Genomic DNA, 16,464 nt, shown 5'->3' with positions numbered 1-16,464 from the left:
GGACAGGAGAGATTCCTGCTGCATGTGTGTTTACTGCTTCACACAGTGACGTAAGGCGGCGAGTGAGTGGGGGGGGGGGGGAGTGGAGGGATGGGGAGGGCGGGCAAGATTCAGCTCAGTATAAAGCCAGGTCTGGTCCATTTCATTCATTTCTCTCACAGAGGCTGATGAAAGCTGCATGTCCAGAGTGTGCTATAAATATAGACCGAGATTGCACAACCTCGGTGCTGCTTCCACTGCCTGTCCTATTGCACAATGCAGAGCTCAGGGCAGGACTTCAGGTACGCCGCCACCTGCCTGCTGCTGCTGCTGCTCTCCAGCGTGGAACCGCGGCCGCACGGATGGGCTGAGAACAGGCTTCAGCTCGAAACAATCCAAAGGGGCATCCTGGATCGGCTGGGGCTGCAGGAGCCCCCCGTGCTCCGGCAGAGGCTGGACCAGGACGGGGTGAGGAGAGCGCGTCAGCTCTACAGGGAGAAACTCACCCAGCTGTGGGGGAACCGGAGCAGGGAAGAAAGTTGGGCGGCAGCCCCACCCAGGACGCTTCACCTCCTGACTCCAAAGCGTAAGTAAAACCAACCGAGCGGGAAAACGCCCTGGCTGTCTGAGCCCTGGGTCAATGGCGCAGAGCCTGGGGAGGTCAGAGAAGCTCCCGCGCTGGAGGTTTCCAACGGAGGCTGGAGGGGTGCGACCCAACAACTCCTGCATCTTGGCAGGGGCTTGGCCTGGCTGACCCTGGCAGCCCCTGCTAACCTCTGGCTCTCTGAGAGTCGAGCGTGTCCATGGGCGCCTGGGCTGTGCCTTCGGTTTCTCTCCGAGCAGCTGCGGAGAAACTTTCGAAGGTGCTGCCCTGACCTAGAAGCCCAAGTTCCCTTGACTCCACTCCGGAGGTGCTCTTGAAAATGCTGCCCCGGCCCTGGGCGTGCAGAGGAACCTGTCTGTTGTGCCCCGGGAGTCCAGTCTGGGGAGAGGGCTGCGTCGTTCCCGGGAGTCCAGTCTGGGGTCTAGCAGAGCTGGGCAGTGGCCACTGTGCTGGGTGCTTGGTGTTGGACTGGCCCCGTGCAGAGCCAAGGGGGGTTGAGACCCCCTTGCTCAGCCGGGTCCCTTAGACGACCTGACGCTGACTCGCCGTGTCCGAGCGCGTCTCCATGCTGGTGGACCCGCACGTGGGAGATGGAAGCCGTGTGTGCTGCACCGGGCACACTTCAGCCACAGCAACTGGCCAACTCGTGCGGCTTGGGTGGGCAGGCGGGGGCCGTGCCAGCTATGTTATTTATTAGCTTAAGAAAGACATTGTGGGAATGTGGAGCCATCGATTTCTGCTTGTTACTGACCTGTGCAATCGTGGGAGCGTTTTCCTCTGGAGGTCCCTCTGGGCTTGGTCAGGTTGCTCTCCTTGGGGCAGGGATTGTCTCCCCTTGTGCGGCGGCCGGGGGCTCTGCCCATGGAGAAGGCTGGTGAGCACCTTCCCCGGTGGGAGTGCTTTGCTCCTGCATGGGCAGTAGCGGCCGGGAGCGCGATGGGTGTAGGGACTGTAAGCCAGGGGCCCTTGGCCTGTGCTGACCTTCAGAAAGGAACAAATGGGACTCTGCCCAATCCTTGTTTTTCCAGGTGTCTTGAGGGAGCACACAGGAGTCGTGGGGTCCCTCTTCCTCGCAGGGCTCCAGGTGGTCAGGCAGCCCTGGAACCCAGCTGCCAGAGTACGTCCCCTTCCCTTAGCCTGACCTCCTTGCTGTGGAGGGGGTCTCTGTCCTCTGCCCGTTTTCCTTAGCAAAGTGCTCCCAGGGCTGAGCCGCGGTAGAAGGGCTGGGGCAGATTCACATGGGAGCAGCTGCTGTGAAGCCTTTTCAGAATTGGCTCTTCCTTCAGCTCCGCCTGCTCCATGCTGACACCAGCCGGCTCCTGCAGAGCGGGGTCCGGCCGGCACCTCTGGCACCAGGGCTTTGCAGCCGCTTGCTTTGCTGATTCAAACTAGCCAGAAGCGGCTTGGGCCTGGCTCTCTGGAAGCCCATTAGTGAGGGCTGAAGCTGGAGATTTGGGTCCCAAAAGCATCTGCAGGTTCAGCTGGTTCCCCGAACATTGTCAGGACCTCTGGCCGAGCAACAGTAAGTCTCCTGCCCTGGACTCTGCCTTGCCTCTGGGCCCTTCCCACTGCCCTGGGGAACAGAAAGATGCCAAGATGGGGCACTTTCTAGACTGTTTCTGGTTCCACTTCTGCCCCTGGCTACGCTTTTGTGATACTTGGTTTATTTACAGTCCGGCTCCTGGAGGCATATGGCTTTGTGAAAATCTCAGCTTTCGTGTATCCATGAAAAGGGAGCTGGTTTCTGGTGGTCCAATGGGCCTGGGACGCCAGCGTGGCTGACTGCGCTGATGGAGGGGGGCTGGAACCAGAGAGCAGCCCAGGGGCCTGAAGCATAAAGGACAATGAAAAGCCTCCAGCAGCCATTATTAATCCCTGATTTGGGGCCTGACTCCTGGGTTTTGTATGGCCAAGGCTGGCGATGCTCCCAGGCCAGGAAACATGAGGTAGGGCAGGGGAAAGGGAAGGGACCAGAGTTTGCAAACCTCTCTGATGGCTGGGTCAGGTCGTGTGCTCCCCCGTCTACATGCCGGTGTGTGGGACAGGATTAGAAGCACCCCAAGAGTGAGGGGCTGAAAGGCCCATTCCCATGCACTGCGTGGGATGGTCCCACAGTTACTGCACAGGGCAGGGTCAGGGCTCCTGGTGTGTGTTTCCGGGTCTGCCCCAGAGGTGTTGCAAACTGGCTCTGGTCCCCGTGGCCTGATCCCAGAGGTGATGAGTGCCTCTGACTCCCATGCACCAGGCCAAGGATGTCACTTGAAGACTCCTCCCCATGCAGCCAACCGGCAAACCCTCCCCCACCCCCTCCAAGTGGTGCCCAGGCCTCGTGTTGAGCTCTCTGGCACACACAAGCGTCGCCCTGCGCTGCCCCATCTCTAGGGTGCAGAGCCCACTGGCCTGGCAAGACTGACAACCCACAGCAAGGGTTAAAGTGGGTCCCCCGAGTGGTGGTCCAGCTGTTACCCTGGCTCGCGCAGAGCAGAGCCAGGGGAGCTGGGCGTGTTCGGCCAGGAGCAGCCGCACGCAGTTTGGTGTCGCTGCTTCTGGACGTGTGTTTTGGCCTTTAATCATCAACGTTGCGGTTCTGTTCGGCTGCCGCTGAGTGGGGGGCAGGGTCAAACGGGTCCTGCCTGGCCCAGCTGAACTGGCTGCGTGTTGAGAGCGCCGCAGCGTTTGGGACACAGGCGAGTTAATGGGCCAAGGGGTGGACGCAGCGTTATGACACTAGGGCACAGCCAGTGCTGGGGGAAGGCTGCTGCCGGTTCCTTACTTAGCATGAATGTTTTGGGGTTTATTTTTGGGGGGGGGGGAATTTCTACCCATGTTTGCTCCATGGAGGGTGAGGCCCTAACTTTTACCTGGGGCTTGGGCTAACACTGGGCTAAAGCACTGGGCTGGCATTCAGGAGACCCAGCCCTGCCCGCCACAGCCTGCCTCTGTGCCCTGGGGCAAGTCCCTGACTTTCTGCCTCAGTTTCCCCAGCTATGAAATGGGGATCACCCGGGAGTGCTGTGAGGACCCAGCTATTAATATCCTGGTGCTGGACACCTGCCAAACTGCGTGCGTGGAGAGCCCCAGGCCGGGTGGCTTAGAAGGGTTTCCACACAGTGGTACAGCGAGCACATGGCAGTCGGGCCCCTGGAGCGGAGGTGGGCAATCCTCACTCTGAACATTGCACTGCCACGGAATGGCTGGTACGTGCACGTGTACATGTGCAGCACACGAGGATAACACGTGTGTCACATTGCACGTGCAGCCTCGGATGCCGGGGGGGATCTGAGATGCTGGCTTGTGCCGGGGTGGGCAGTTTGTAGCAGGACCAGAAAGTGGCGGTGTGGAAAAGCAGTCCCTATTAACCCTTCGCTGCCTCCTCTCTCTGCAGTGGAGCGCCGGACGGAAGCCTCTGCTGGCAGCTCCTGTTACAATCTCGTGCTGTCCCGGACCAAGGCCTTCCACCAGGAGCTCAGCGTGATGAGAGCTGAACTGAGACTCTTCGAGCAAACTCTCAGCACTCAGGATGTCTCTAGACTCAATGTCTCCTGGCCATCTCGAGTAGAGATCTACCAGCTGCCGGAGCATGGGCAGCGCAACGGGCATCCCAAGCTCCTGCATTCCTATACCCTCGATTCCAAGACCCTGAGCCTCGACCTGGGGGCTGCTGTCCGGCACTGGGCAGTGAGCACGGAGCAAAGGCTCCATCTGCAGCTGGTATTCGCCGCAGATATTTCTGCCTTTCTGGCCACCAAGCGAACCAGCCATGGGGCTGAGACGCTGAACCTAGAGGTGGAAACCCAGGGGCACTTGGGCCCCAGGCCGAGGAAAGCCAGGGCGCTAGAGGAGGAATGCAGAAAGAGCGATGGGAAATGTTGCCTCAAGTCCCTCAAAGTGTCTTTCCAAGACATCGGCTGGTCCAACTGGGTGATCGCCCCGAACAGCTACTACATGAAGTTCTGTGAAGGGTCTTGCCCTCACAACTACAAGCCAGCCAGCATGCACACCCAGATCAAAGCCCGAATGCACACTCTGTCCAAAGAGACGCCTGCCCCCTGCTGTGTACCCGCTGGCTACGACCCCATGGTGCTCATGCACTATGACAGCGACGGGAGACTCGTCTCCACGCTCTTCGAGGACATGATCGTCACCGCGTGCCACTGTGCCTGAGGGCACACGCATCCCCCGGAGCCGCTGGGAGAGGAAGCGACCCTGAGCCATCCAGCCGCCGAGATGAGCCCCCTTGCCAGACGCTGCTGGCCCAGCTAGTCCCATGGCAGAGCTGAGAGAGGCAAACACAGTCAGTGGCTCTTAAAGACCTCCCGTCTGATGCAAACTTCCCCTGGGTGCAATGGCATGGGCGTGTTTACAGTCATACCCCGGCAGTCAAGGCCCACTGCATTGACCCACGCCCTTCCAGTGTCTAGTTCAGTTACCAGAAAACAGGCCTGTTCTCTTCTCCTCTCCCCTGCATCCTGCTCCGCTTGGAACCGGCTGGATGTGGCTCAGGGAACACTAGTGTGGCCAGAGTCCCTGCAGCCTTGTCGGGTGCAGCACAGTCACCGAGGGCAGGGCCCACCAGTCTGGGCAGGGTCCTGTTCCAGCTACACCATGGTCACTTAGCCCCCTCCCACTTATTGCCTGGGGAGGTGGGTCCTTCCTCCCGTAGAAGGATAAACCCCTGAGGCAGGTTTCAGCAGGGCTGCTCCCTGGGGGCTCATGCCACCTAAGAGTCTGAGCAAAATGTGCACTTTAGTAGGGATTTATTTATACACCCCTCTTATTTATTGCTAACTTATTGGGGTTAGTGCTATGGCAGGGTCCTGGTTTTGTATATTTATAAGAAGACACTGTTGTGATAACGGAATCAAATAAACTTCTCAGCGAAAAGGGCAGGCCTTGGTGCACTCCTGTGTCCTCTAGCGACCCGGGTCCCTTCCGGTTCTGTCCCTGCCAAACAGAGCAAAACCCTGGCTGCACAGAGCGCCTGGGGCAGATAGCTGCTCTGCCCGCAGCGCTGCTCTGCCCACCCGCCCATCCAGCCTTGCTCTGGCAGGGCCCCCTTCTTGGGGTGACCGTCCCTGGGGCCCATGCAGCCCGTGGCTGTTCTGGGGAGCACTGATCAGGGCTCCTTGTTTCTTTTGATGTGGACAGCAGCCCGCTGGGAGCTGGACTCGCTCCTCACAGGCCAGGGGGAGTAGTCCCTTCCCATCCAGGTGGCCCTGGGAGTGAATGCTCCAGGCTGGGACCAGGCCCTGACCCATCCATTCTGCTGAGCAGGAGCAGGCTTGGCCCAGCCCTTTACGAGGTGGTGGCTCCCCTACCCCACTTCTGATCCCTGAGCCCCCGGCTGCATCTATAAGAGCACTTCCGGGGATCCCCGCTAGCCCTGGCCCTCTACCAGCATGCCCCAACCCTGATCCCAGCCGGTGAGGGGCCAGGGGGCTGAAAGTGCTAATGCAGATGGCTCCTTTGCTCTGGGGTTGCTTCATTCTGGCCAGAGGCACAAACTCTGGAGCTGGTGCCTCTTCCCCTCCTGAACTGGCTGCCACCTGCCCTTGCCCCCCGATCTTGAGCTGGAGGACCCATGGGGAGCTGGCAGAGATGCCACTCAGTGGTGGAATTCCAGCCCCAGTTTAACCCCCCTTTCCTGGGCTTCGTTCTGGGCCGCCTCCCCCAGCCACCCAGCGGCCCGCTGCCTCGGCCTCTGGCGCAATTCCCGCGGTTCCTCAGCAGGTGTCAGCTCTCGAAGTCGTGTTTGCTGATGATGAAACCGCTGCACATTGGCAGCATTGTTCTGCCGCGAGTAACGCCCAGGTTCCCGAACTAACCAACGGCTCCGAGCCGTTAACCCCTCGCTGACTGTGGAGAACTTCGCTCTGCACCCGCTGCTGGGACCACGCCAGCCCTGCAGCTGGCAGTGACTATGCCCAGCAGCACGGGGCAGGCCTTGCCGGCAGGGAGAGCAGTGAGAGGGGGGCCAGTGGCAGAGTGGTTCTCGCACTCCGAGGAGCCAGGCCCATGGATCTGTGCGGTCAGTGGTGGTTGGGGGTCACCCCCTTCTCCCAGCACCGCTGGCAGCCTGCGTTGCCCCACGTACGCGGCCTCAGCACGACCTGGACGGGCTCGCTCCCAGGCAGCGAGGAGGCAGGTTGGATTCCTTGCCTGCCATTCAGCCCCGGCCTCTCTGCCAAGGGGCTGAGCCAGAGACGTGTGCAAACAGCATCCCTGCCTGCTGGCTTCGGCCCTGGAACCCAGCACTGCCGTAACCCCTGGGGTTCAATCCTTCAAGTTACTCCCGCATCCCCCTTCACCTGTTGGTGGGTCACTTTCCACTTCCCCAGCATCACCCCCTGTCACTTTCGCTGCCGGCTCCCCAGTGCCTTCAGGCCCAGCTGCCCCGGATGCCATGGGGCAGGGTCAAGCCTTACTGGAGAACTGGCTGTAAGTCCCATAGGCTCGGCTGTGGCCTCACCCGGCTCTGGTGCGGGAAGGGGCAGTGGCTTTCGTGACAGGTGAGTAATCGCCACGCGGGTTGTCCTAGAAACCTTTGATTTGTTTGCGTCCTTGAAATTGTGACGCTACTTTGCATTCGGCCTTGAGCTCGAGATCCAAGGCTGAGGAACTTCCTTCATCCCACTTTCCAGATAGCGCTTGCTGGCAAGTGAGCCACAAACAGGGCAGGGGTGAAGGAACACACGAGCCAGCCAGCTTCCCCTGCGGCGGCAGGATCCCAAGCTCACTGGCGGAGCACTGCAACGGGCCAGGTGGGAAGCCCGTGGGCTGGCTCTGCACGTGTAAGGACAGCTGGAGAGAGCATGGGTACAGCGAGTGCAGGCTGGGCCTGTCCCCTGATCAGCTGCCCCAGTCAGTGTCCCCTCCCAGCATGACCCCCGTGACGTCTCTCCCCAGCAGGCCCCACAGCTCCTGGTCCAGGAGCTGTGATCACAGCGCCAGACCCCAGACCTGGGGGCCTCAGGCTCTTCCTCCAGGGCCCACAGAGACTGTGTGGGGAGAGTAAATGCCCCAAAGGGCTCGGTGTCTTTGCTCCCCCAGAGTCAGCTGCCTCCTTCCCATTAGGGGTGTGTTAAGGAGGGGACGGACACCCAGACACAGCCCCTCCCGCTGCTAGGTGCTGCGTGTGGAAATGCGTGGCAGCTTGCAAGTGCCCCATAGCAGCGGGGTGTCCAGGGCCGGTGTCCCAGGAACCTGTCTCTGCTTGTGCTTCCTTGTAACTAGGCCCTGCTGCCATGCAAGCTGCACCCAGGGGTGCCAGGCAGAGCTCTTGGAGGGCTAATTCCCATGCTCTCCACTGTGTGTCAGCGTTGGGCTGATCCCCGGAGCTCAGCACCAAGCAACGCATGTTGTCCGCTGAGTTCTCACCCAAGCTTCAGCCCCAGCAGCGCGTGTCCTGTTCGGAAAGTCGGGAACTCGGAGCCCCCTTTCATGGGACACCCCCTCCCCAGCAGGGTCTGTAATGGTAACAATTTGTGCTGTTTCTTCTGCTCTTAGACTGTCACAGGCTCGTGTTTCTTAGGCCTGGTCTACACCAGGAATTTGCTGGGGTCCAGCTTCATCTTTTGGGGCTTGAAAAATCCACATGCCTGAGAGACGCACCCAGCCCGACCTGACCCCCGTGCAGCCCAGTGATAGGTGCCTGGAAGAATTCTCCCAGCGCCCCAGCCCCTGCCCCTTGGAAGGTGGGTTACCTACGTGCGGGGAGACCCCTGGGCACGGGCAGTGTCTGTTCAGAAGTGCTGTGCTTTCCCCCAGCGCTCCCCAGACGCTGGCTCTGACTTCAGAGGCACCGAGGGGTTGGTTGGGGCTGGGTGTTCCCAGCGCTGGTTCCCTGTCCCTGCTCCGGCCGGTGCAGGTGGGAGCCGAGTCAGCCCCGGGCTCCTCGCCTGTTCTGCTACCGCAGCTGCTTTCCCTGCTGCCCTTCCAGCCGGGCCAGGGTTTGTTGTTCTGAACTGCCTGTTTATGGCTTTATTGATCAGGAGGCTTCTGCCCCAGAAGGCCAGTGTGCAAACACTGGGCACAAAGTCCCAGCAGATCAAAGGGCCAGCACTGCCGTTAATGGCTGCCCTGGGGAGTGCGAGGCATGGCCCGGTGCACCCAGACCGGCACATCGCCCCTCTGCTCAGCAGCATCTGCGACAGGACCCTCGGCGTCTCCCTAAGGGAGCCGCGGGGAGCTCCACTGGGAAACAGCTGTGCTGAAGGATCGAGCCTCCTGCAGCCCGTTACCGTCCCACAGCACTGGCTCCATAGCGCCTGAGGGGCACAGTTGGGAGGGGGCTGTCAGCAGCAGCCAGACCCCTGAGTCCCCTGGAAATCAGTAGGGAAGGGGGGAGCGCAGGCTGGCGTGGCCTCCCGAAGGCCGCGGTTCGTTTGGGCTCCGGCTGCGCGGGGCTGACCCTGGGTGCTTGACGTTGGACAGTCAAGCGCCCTCGCGCTGCAGGGAACTGGCTCCGGGCAGGGGAGGGGGCAGCCTATGTTTTCGCCACTCCCTGGGAATCCCTGAGTCTGGGAATCTAGGCCTGCCATGGGGCCAGCCCCATGGCCCTGCAGGCCAGGCTCACCTGCTCCCACACCGGGCGGCCCCAGAAGGGGGCAGGCCAGCTGGGCTGTCGGCAAGTCCTGCTGGCACAGGGTCAGCGAGGAGCACCACACTGCTCCCCGGGGGAGCTGTTCCCTGCTCCCCGGCACAGCTGGGCCTGGCTCCGAGCAGGCTTGGCCGGGTTAATGTTTACTGCTCCCTTCATGCCAGTAACACCCCTTATCTGGGTGATTATTAGGTAATTTATTAGATAAGGCACCTCTGCCCCGGGCACGTGCCACCAGCCAATGGCCGAGAGGGGAGTGATGCCACTGTGAGGGCTGGCACTTGGGATGGCAGAGAACCTGCCTCAGGATGCATGGGAGCAGTACCCTCCCCTTCCCACCCCACCCCACCTCACTCTCTCTGCTTTGGGTTTGGGGCAGGCCTACCCCACCCTGCCCCCTCCATACTGGGTCACCTGCAGGGGCCATTGGCACCATTTGCTGTCTGGTGGGAGCCCAAGGATTCGCCCCCCACCCCCAGGGCCCCGGCACCAGCCCGAGCACGGAGACTATGGGGTGTGCTCTATGGCCATGCGATGGGAGCCTTGTCCGGCTCTTGGCACTCAGTGCCCTGGCTGCTCTGTGCTGGGCCAAGCACTACGAACCAAATTGGGCCAGGGAACTCGACCACCATGGGCCACTGCCGTGGGCGAGCAAGTGAGTCCCAGCCGGAAGGACAGCTCCGCCTGTAGCCCCCGTCCCATCCCTGCTCTGACGCTGTCTCTGTCCCGCACAAGGCCGGTGGCAATGCGGGCTCCATCGGTCCCACTCCCAGCAGCATGGGGGGCAGGGCCCCATGGCGTCGGCCTGCACTCTCCTGCGCGGGGGGGTGTTTGTTGCCCTGCCACAGGCCACACACTGATCTCGGGGGCGGGGGGCGGTGTTCGCTCTCAGCTCCCTCCCCGCTGGACTGGAGCCTCTCAGGGAAGATCCAGGCTTCATTCCCTAGCATCAGGCAGGGAGCACAGACCCGGGAGCCTCCAAACCGCGGGCTCCAGCCAGGGCCCCCAGCTCGGCCTGTCACCTGCACCCAGGGCCACTGTTCCCTCTAAGCTGTGGGCATGTCCACGCGCACACGGATCCTAAACCCCGCACACACGGCGAAACACCGCGCGCACAAAAATTGGCACAGAAGCACAACAATTTGCCCAGAAGAAATTTTTTGCGCACACGGCCTGTCAAAAATTAGAGGGAACACCAGGGCCCAGGCTGCCCTAGCTTCTGCTGGGAGGCCGCAGGCTGGGCTGCTGTGGACACAGCATCCTCCGCAGGGGAATCGTTCTCGAGGGCTGCGGGTGGGGGTCCTGCCCCCTCCACCCCCGGCTCTCTGCTCAGGAGAGGCCCGGCTCCGGTGGCCGCAGGCTGGGGGGAGGCGTGTTGGCTGAGAGCGACTGGGAGAGCAGAGGGCTGCTGAGGGGGGCAGCGATGCAGCTGGGGGAAAAGGTGGCACTCTGCCTGGCTGGGCTGTCCCTGCCATTGGTCCCACGGTATATTGGAGGGCAGCTGAGGGTGTGCCTGGCGCTGCTCTGAGCGGGATGCACGGCCCCATGGCTGGGTGCCCCTGAGAGCCAGGCTCTGGCCTGTGGGAAGCAGGCAGGCTTGTGCCTGAGAGTTCAAAGCCCACAGAGAGCTGATATCAGTATCTTCCCCTCCCTCGCCTGCAGCTGCGGCTCCCCGGGGGCCCCTTCGCAAGGCTGAGCAATCTCCTGCCGAGGCGGGCGGCCCCTCCCAGGTGCCAAGGTGCTGGAGGTGTCAGCGGTTTTGCCCATGAAGGCGAGTGCAGTGCTCCCTCCGCACGGCTCCCTGGAGCCCGGCCCCCTCCCCCACACTGCCACGTCTGCTCCTGGCGCCCGGGAGGGCTGAGGCTCCACGGGACGTGTTTCAAAGGCCAAGGGACGGGCGCAGACTTGGGCTGTCCCAAGGATGCTGCCAAGCCTGTCATTCGTAACCCGCTGGCCTGGCCTAAAGGCAGCCCTGGCTGCCGGGTGTGAAGGCAGGGCCCTGCCCCACACTGGGTTGTGACTGGAGAGCGCGAAGGAGCCTGCACCCTGTTTGCCCCCTACTGACCCCGGTGTTTCCCAGGCCCCCAGCAGCTAGCCCCAAATACAACGGAAAGCAAGTCAAGCCCAGGGCACCTGGCCTTCCTGTGGCTGTGCTCAGCAGGGCAGCCTTAGTGCTCCCAGCTCACGGGGACAGCTCGACGCTCAGCCAGGGGTGATCATGGACCTGGCCGGCTAACACAGGCCCTGCCTGGCTTGCCCCAACCTGCTGTACTGTCTGTCCACTCAGGAGGCTCGCTGCAGAAGACGACCCTGCCTGCCTCGCGCTCCCTTCCCCCGTTTCTTCTCCTTCCCCTCCCTGTGCCCGTGGGACTAGGAGACCTGGTGCCAGGGGCAGGTTCCTGCACTGCACCCCTGCCCCTGCAGCCCACGGAGGAAATGCTGCCCCCGCCCCCAGGCACCATTGCTCCTGGCTGTGCAGCATGGGGCAGTGCCGTGGGCCCCCATTCTGCCCGGGGGACATGGGGCAGTGCCGTAGGCCCCCATTCTGCCCGGGGGACGTGGGGCAGTGCCGTGGGCCCCCATTCTGGGCAGGGGTAAATAGGAATCAGGCCACTGAGAGAAAGGTTAATGAGTCTGCCATACAGCCTTAGCTAACAGGCGGTTGGCTTTTAGCTCATGCGATAGAGGCTAATACACTAAGCTCCAGAGGCCCCAGGTTCGATCAATGTCAGCGTTACATTTGCACGGCCCTGCTGTGTCACACGATGCTGCAGCTGGGGATGGTTTCACTTTGAGCCTCAGCTAAGATGCAGCATCATGTTCTCAGCTCCAGTTCTGGGTGACATGCTGGTCCCGGGGCCAGGTGGGAGCACCAGAGTTCACCGTCCCTTCTGTGCCAAGACCAGCGGCAGTGGGCCGGTGACGCCTGCTTTGGGCCAAGGCTCCTGGTACGTCCCTGGTGCCCCTCGCCGCAGAAGCTGAGTGCAGAAGGCTCCGCCCCAGAGCGACTAGGCTCCTTGGCCGAGGTCGCCCGCGGGCCTGTGGCAGTAATTGAGCTGGGCGGCCCCCGGCGGTCTCTCCATTAGACCGTCCAGAGGCAGCTCTGCCCGGGGGGTGCCATGGTAACGAGTGTGAGGTCACACGCAGGCCTGTGCCCTCGCGGCGCGATGACATCGTAGGGAGGGAGCTGGGGGCAGAAGCTTTGTGCCAAACGCTGGACTTCTGCAGCGAGTCGCCCGGCCCCACCCCAGCGTGAAAGGCCTTCCTGGGTCGGGACCGTTCTTTGGCACTGCCGGCGGCTTCGCCCCCTGGGAGCTAAACAAGCCCTCGGCACGCTGGGCACAAATCCCCTGTGGTGGGCTCGGTAGGGCAGGCTCAGTGCGGGTCCCATGCTGTCCCCTGCTCTGCTCTGAGGCAGGCAGAGCCCTTGAGCACCTGCCATTTCCCCTTTCAGCTTCCCCTGGAGTCTGCTCTGACGCGTGGCAGGGCTGTCCCGCTAGGCATCCTGGGAAACAGGGACCCGGAGTGGGTGGCACACTGCAGAACAGCCCTGCCCCACAGAGCTGGGGGGCGGGAGGGCTCCCTTGCAGGCTCCATGGTGACTCCAGCTGCGGTGCTGTGTGAGGGCAGAGTGCAAGCGGGGCTGCCGCCCCCACCAGCCAGCCTGGGCACTCCCAGATATTGCTTGGGCAGGGCGGAGCCTGTGGGCAGAGCCCAGGGCTGGCATAGGCCTCTCATGGCAGTGCATTGAATGGGGAAGTTAGCCGGTGACCACATGGAGGATTTTCTTGTTTTTCCTTGTTTTCCAATGGTTTGCATGCAGGGGGGGTGGGACTCAGTTTCCCTGGGTGTTACTGGTTTAATGAGGTGATGGGAGAGGGAGTTTGTTATTACAGAGGACCAGCGAGGGAACTTGGGACACCAGCCAATGGCCTGGAGAAGGGAGACCCCAGTGACTGGTGACCGGGAGGCCCAGCGCAGGAGTCGCAGCCAGGTCTGGCCAGCGGGAGGACAATGGGCTGCGGAGAGAAGACCCCAGTGACCTGACCAGCCAGTGCCAGCCATAGGGGCCAGAGGACAGAAGAGAAGAGAGGGGCCCAGGCGACCCTGTTTACCTGGAGAAAAGACAATGGACAGAGGCCAGGCTTGGGGCCGAGATATCAGATGCCCAGCTGGGAAGCAGGGGGGCTCTGGGCTGGCAAGAGGGAGCAGGCAGAGCCCACGTGGATGCAGGGGAGACTTGGATGTGCTGTGCTGAGGGAGGCCAGGCCTGAGGGCCCTGAGAGTTTCCTATGCTGGGGTCAGATGCTCAATAAACCCTCCTGTGTTATGTTGGCTGAGAGTCGCTCCAGTCTAGAGAACAGGGTGGCATTATTCCCTCTGGGAGTGGAGGCCCCGGGGGTCCAGAGCGAGTGGATTCCCTGCGGGGGCCCATGGCAGAGACAGGTGTGCTAAGCCTCAGAGAGGTTGGGGATTGGTCCTGCTTTGAGCAGGGGGTTGGACTAGATACCTCCTGAGGTCCCTTCCAAGCCTGTGATTCTATGGGGTGTGGCTCCAGGAGGTGGAGAGGCTTAACTCCCAAGAGAGAGTCAACCCTCGAGAAGGGCTGTCTCACTGAAGACCACACGGGGCCAAGAGTGGGCACAATCTGTGAGTCTGTGACAACGTGGTAGCAGAGGATGGCTCGTGGATGCGCCCTGTAGACAGTTGGCTGCAAGTGTAGGCACGTGGCAGTGAGCGGCAGCCAGCAATAAAACGAGGGAATTGAAAGGAACCAGCGTGGAAATGTCCTAGAACCAGCTCCATACGAGGGACCTGGCACGTCTGTGCAGGGAGAGAGGGCTCAGCGTGGGGAGGCTCACTAAAGAGCAGCTGATGGCTCAGCTTGTAGAGAACGATCAGTCTGAGGAACAGGCTCCAGACCCCAGGGGGGCTCCAGGTGTGCCCGGAGAGCCGGGGAGTAGCTGGGGGGGCAGTCTGGGTAGCAACCGGGAGTGTATCAGACCTGACTCCCCAGTCAGCACAGGCGGGCCCCAGTCAGGGTCCCCACTAGTGGAGCTGGAGGAGCTGGATCTGGAGGAGCAGAGACGGGCGGACAGGGAGAGAGAACGAGAGGACCCTGCAGAACAGCGGAAGCATGAGTTGGAGTTGGAGGAGCAGCGGGCCAAGAGGGCCTGCCGGGGGTAAGTGGGGAAAGGCCCCGAGATGCCAGTGTTGTGGGGAATCTAGACACCAAACTGCTGCCCAGTTCAAGGAGGGGGGTGGGAGATATTGATGCCTATCTCACAGCCTTTGAGAAGGCTTGTGATCTGAACCAGACTGACCCTGCAGATAGGCTCCACTTTCTGACCCCCAGGCTGGGTCCCAAGGCCATAGAGGCATTCAGCCAAATGGATGGTATTGAGATGGGGGACTATGACCTGTTCAAACAGGCTTTGCTGCTGAACATCCCCAGACACACCCCCTCTATCTATCTATCTCTCCATCCATCTCTCCATCCCCAGACACACCCCGTCTATCTATCTATCATTTGAACTGACCCCCGAGGCATACGGGAAACGATTCCAAGGTGTGCGCAAGACCTCAGGTGTCACTTACAAGGAGGTCGCCCACCTGCTGGGGGAATATCTCCGCAAGTGGGGGAAGGGCGCAGGGGCCTCGACCGCAGGGGACGTGTATCACCTGGTGGGGTTGGAGATGCTGTAGGACATCTGCCCTCCAGACCGTAAGACGTGTTTAGCGAACCAGAAGCCCAAAGATCTGCGCAGTGCAGGGGCCCTGGCAGATGAGTTTGTGGAAGCAGCTCGGAGGCAGGAGGGAGACCCGCATCGGGGACTCAGAAGGGGAGTCACCCAGAGACCTCTCAAAGGTGGGACTCCAGGAAGCCCAACCCAGGGGTGCCTGGGAATGCCGGGGCAGGCCGACCCCCCTCATGGGACTTGAGGGATCTGAAATGTAATTACTGTGGCCAAAAGGGACACAAGGTGGTGCCAGGCCTAAAGATGAAGGAAATGGCAGCCAAGCAGAACCCGCGGGGTGTCAACTGGGTGGGAGCCCACCGAGAGGGGGCACCGCTGGGCCTGGGGGCCGCAGTCCAGAGGGCTGTGCCAGGGTGAAGGGACCACCAGGCCAGGCCCGTGGGGGAAGGCGGGGCCTCAGGTCCAGAGCACCAGTACTCAATCCGCCGGGTGAGTGTGGGACAGGCCCCGGGGGACGATCCCCACATCATCCCCATTGAGGTGGGGGGAAGAAGCGTCCGGGGTTCTGGGACCCGGGTGCAGAGGTGATGCTGGCGTGGTCCGAGGTGGTGGGCTCAGACCAGCTAGTGCCCAATGCCTACATGACCCTTAGTCCGTGACATAGCCCAGCGCTAATAGCTCCTTCTGCTCCAGCAGGAACAGCCCTCGTACCACGACATCGGCGCGCAGCCTCGGATTCACGCCCTCGGCCTCCTTCCAGCAGCTCCACGCAGACCCGTCGGTGCAGCAGAGACCAGCCACGGTGAGGCCTGGGGCCTGTGCTATGGGAAATGGCAGTGCCAGGGCGGGCACCAGGGTCACTAATGTTCAACTTGCTATGTGTCCACTCAGTCCCGCCCGCCTCCCGGGCATTCACTGAGCTGGTCCCAGGATTGCAAGGGTTAGATCCAGCCAACTATTTGCCAGGGCCCCATGCCACCTCCACTGTGGGGAGCCTGCATGGGGCTGCTCAGCCTGGCTACAGGGCAGTGCCAAGGGCAGGCTGCAAGGGGAGCCAGACCCAGGCCTCGTAAAGAGATACAGGGGCTCTGTGGGGCTCAGCCCACCCGGTGGATCCCCCTCGGCTTCCCGCTTCGCCCACCATGCCTGACTCCCTGCCCTGCCCACACAGCTGGAGCCTCTCACCGCAGCAGTGTCCCGGGCACACAGGGGCGAGCGGAGAATCAAGCCTGGTGCCTGGAAGACCTTCGGCAGGGATCCGGGTGTTATCCCACCAGCCCTTAGTGGCTGGCGAGGTGAATTGGAGGGTTCTGTCTGGGAGCAGTCTGCGGCCAGGCCCTGCGTGCCGGGAGCCCCTGCAGGTCCCTGGGGCTGGCTAGAGCCGGGCAAGATCCATGGCCCAGAACCTTGCACTGGAAGAGCCACCGTTCGAACGCCCGGCCTGTCCCCTTTCCCCGGCTCCTGGGATGTTCCCCCACCTCCCTGGGCTCTTTGCCCTCAGCCCTGGGCCTGGCGCAGAGAGGAGCTCCGTGGTCACTGCTGGCAGCCCCAGACTGGCTCAGTGTGTACAGGGCCCCAGCAAG

General features: G+C 62.0%; 2 protein-coding genes across 2 annotated transcripts in view; both read left to right on the top strand.

The window, feature by feature from the left end:
- UBA52 (ubiquitin A-52 residue ribosomal protein fusion product 1) overlaps positions 1-16,464 on the top strand; it is a 375,240-nt gene that overhangs the window by 111,726 nt on the left and 247,050 nt on the right. The gene's annotated exons all lie outside the window — the stretch shown is intronic.
- Positions 178-5,390, top strand: GDF15 (growth differentiation factor 15). Its single transcript, XM_048831341.2, has 2 exons — positions 178-565; positions 3,969-5,390. The coding sequence occupies exons 1-2, from the start codon at positions 256-258 to the stop codon at positions 4,745-4,747; spliced, it is 1,089 nt and encodes a 362-aa protein (XP_048687298.1). The 5' UTR covers positions 178-255; the 3' UTR covers positions 4,748-5,390.

Source organism: Caretta caretta, chromosome 25 (genome assembly GCF_965140235.1).
Source record: "Caretta caretta isolate rCarCar2 chromosome 25, rCarCar1.hap1, whole genome shotgun sequence".
In the NCBI taxonomy this organism is placed as follows: domain Eukaryota; kingdom Metazoa; phylum Chordata; order Testudines; family Cheloniidae; genus Caretta; species Caretta caretta.
Note: the sequence above shows the minus strand (reverse complement) of the source record. Positions and strands in the feature narration are given on the sequence as shown.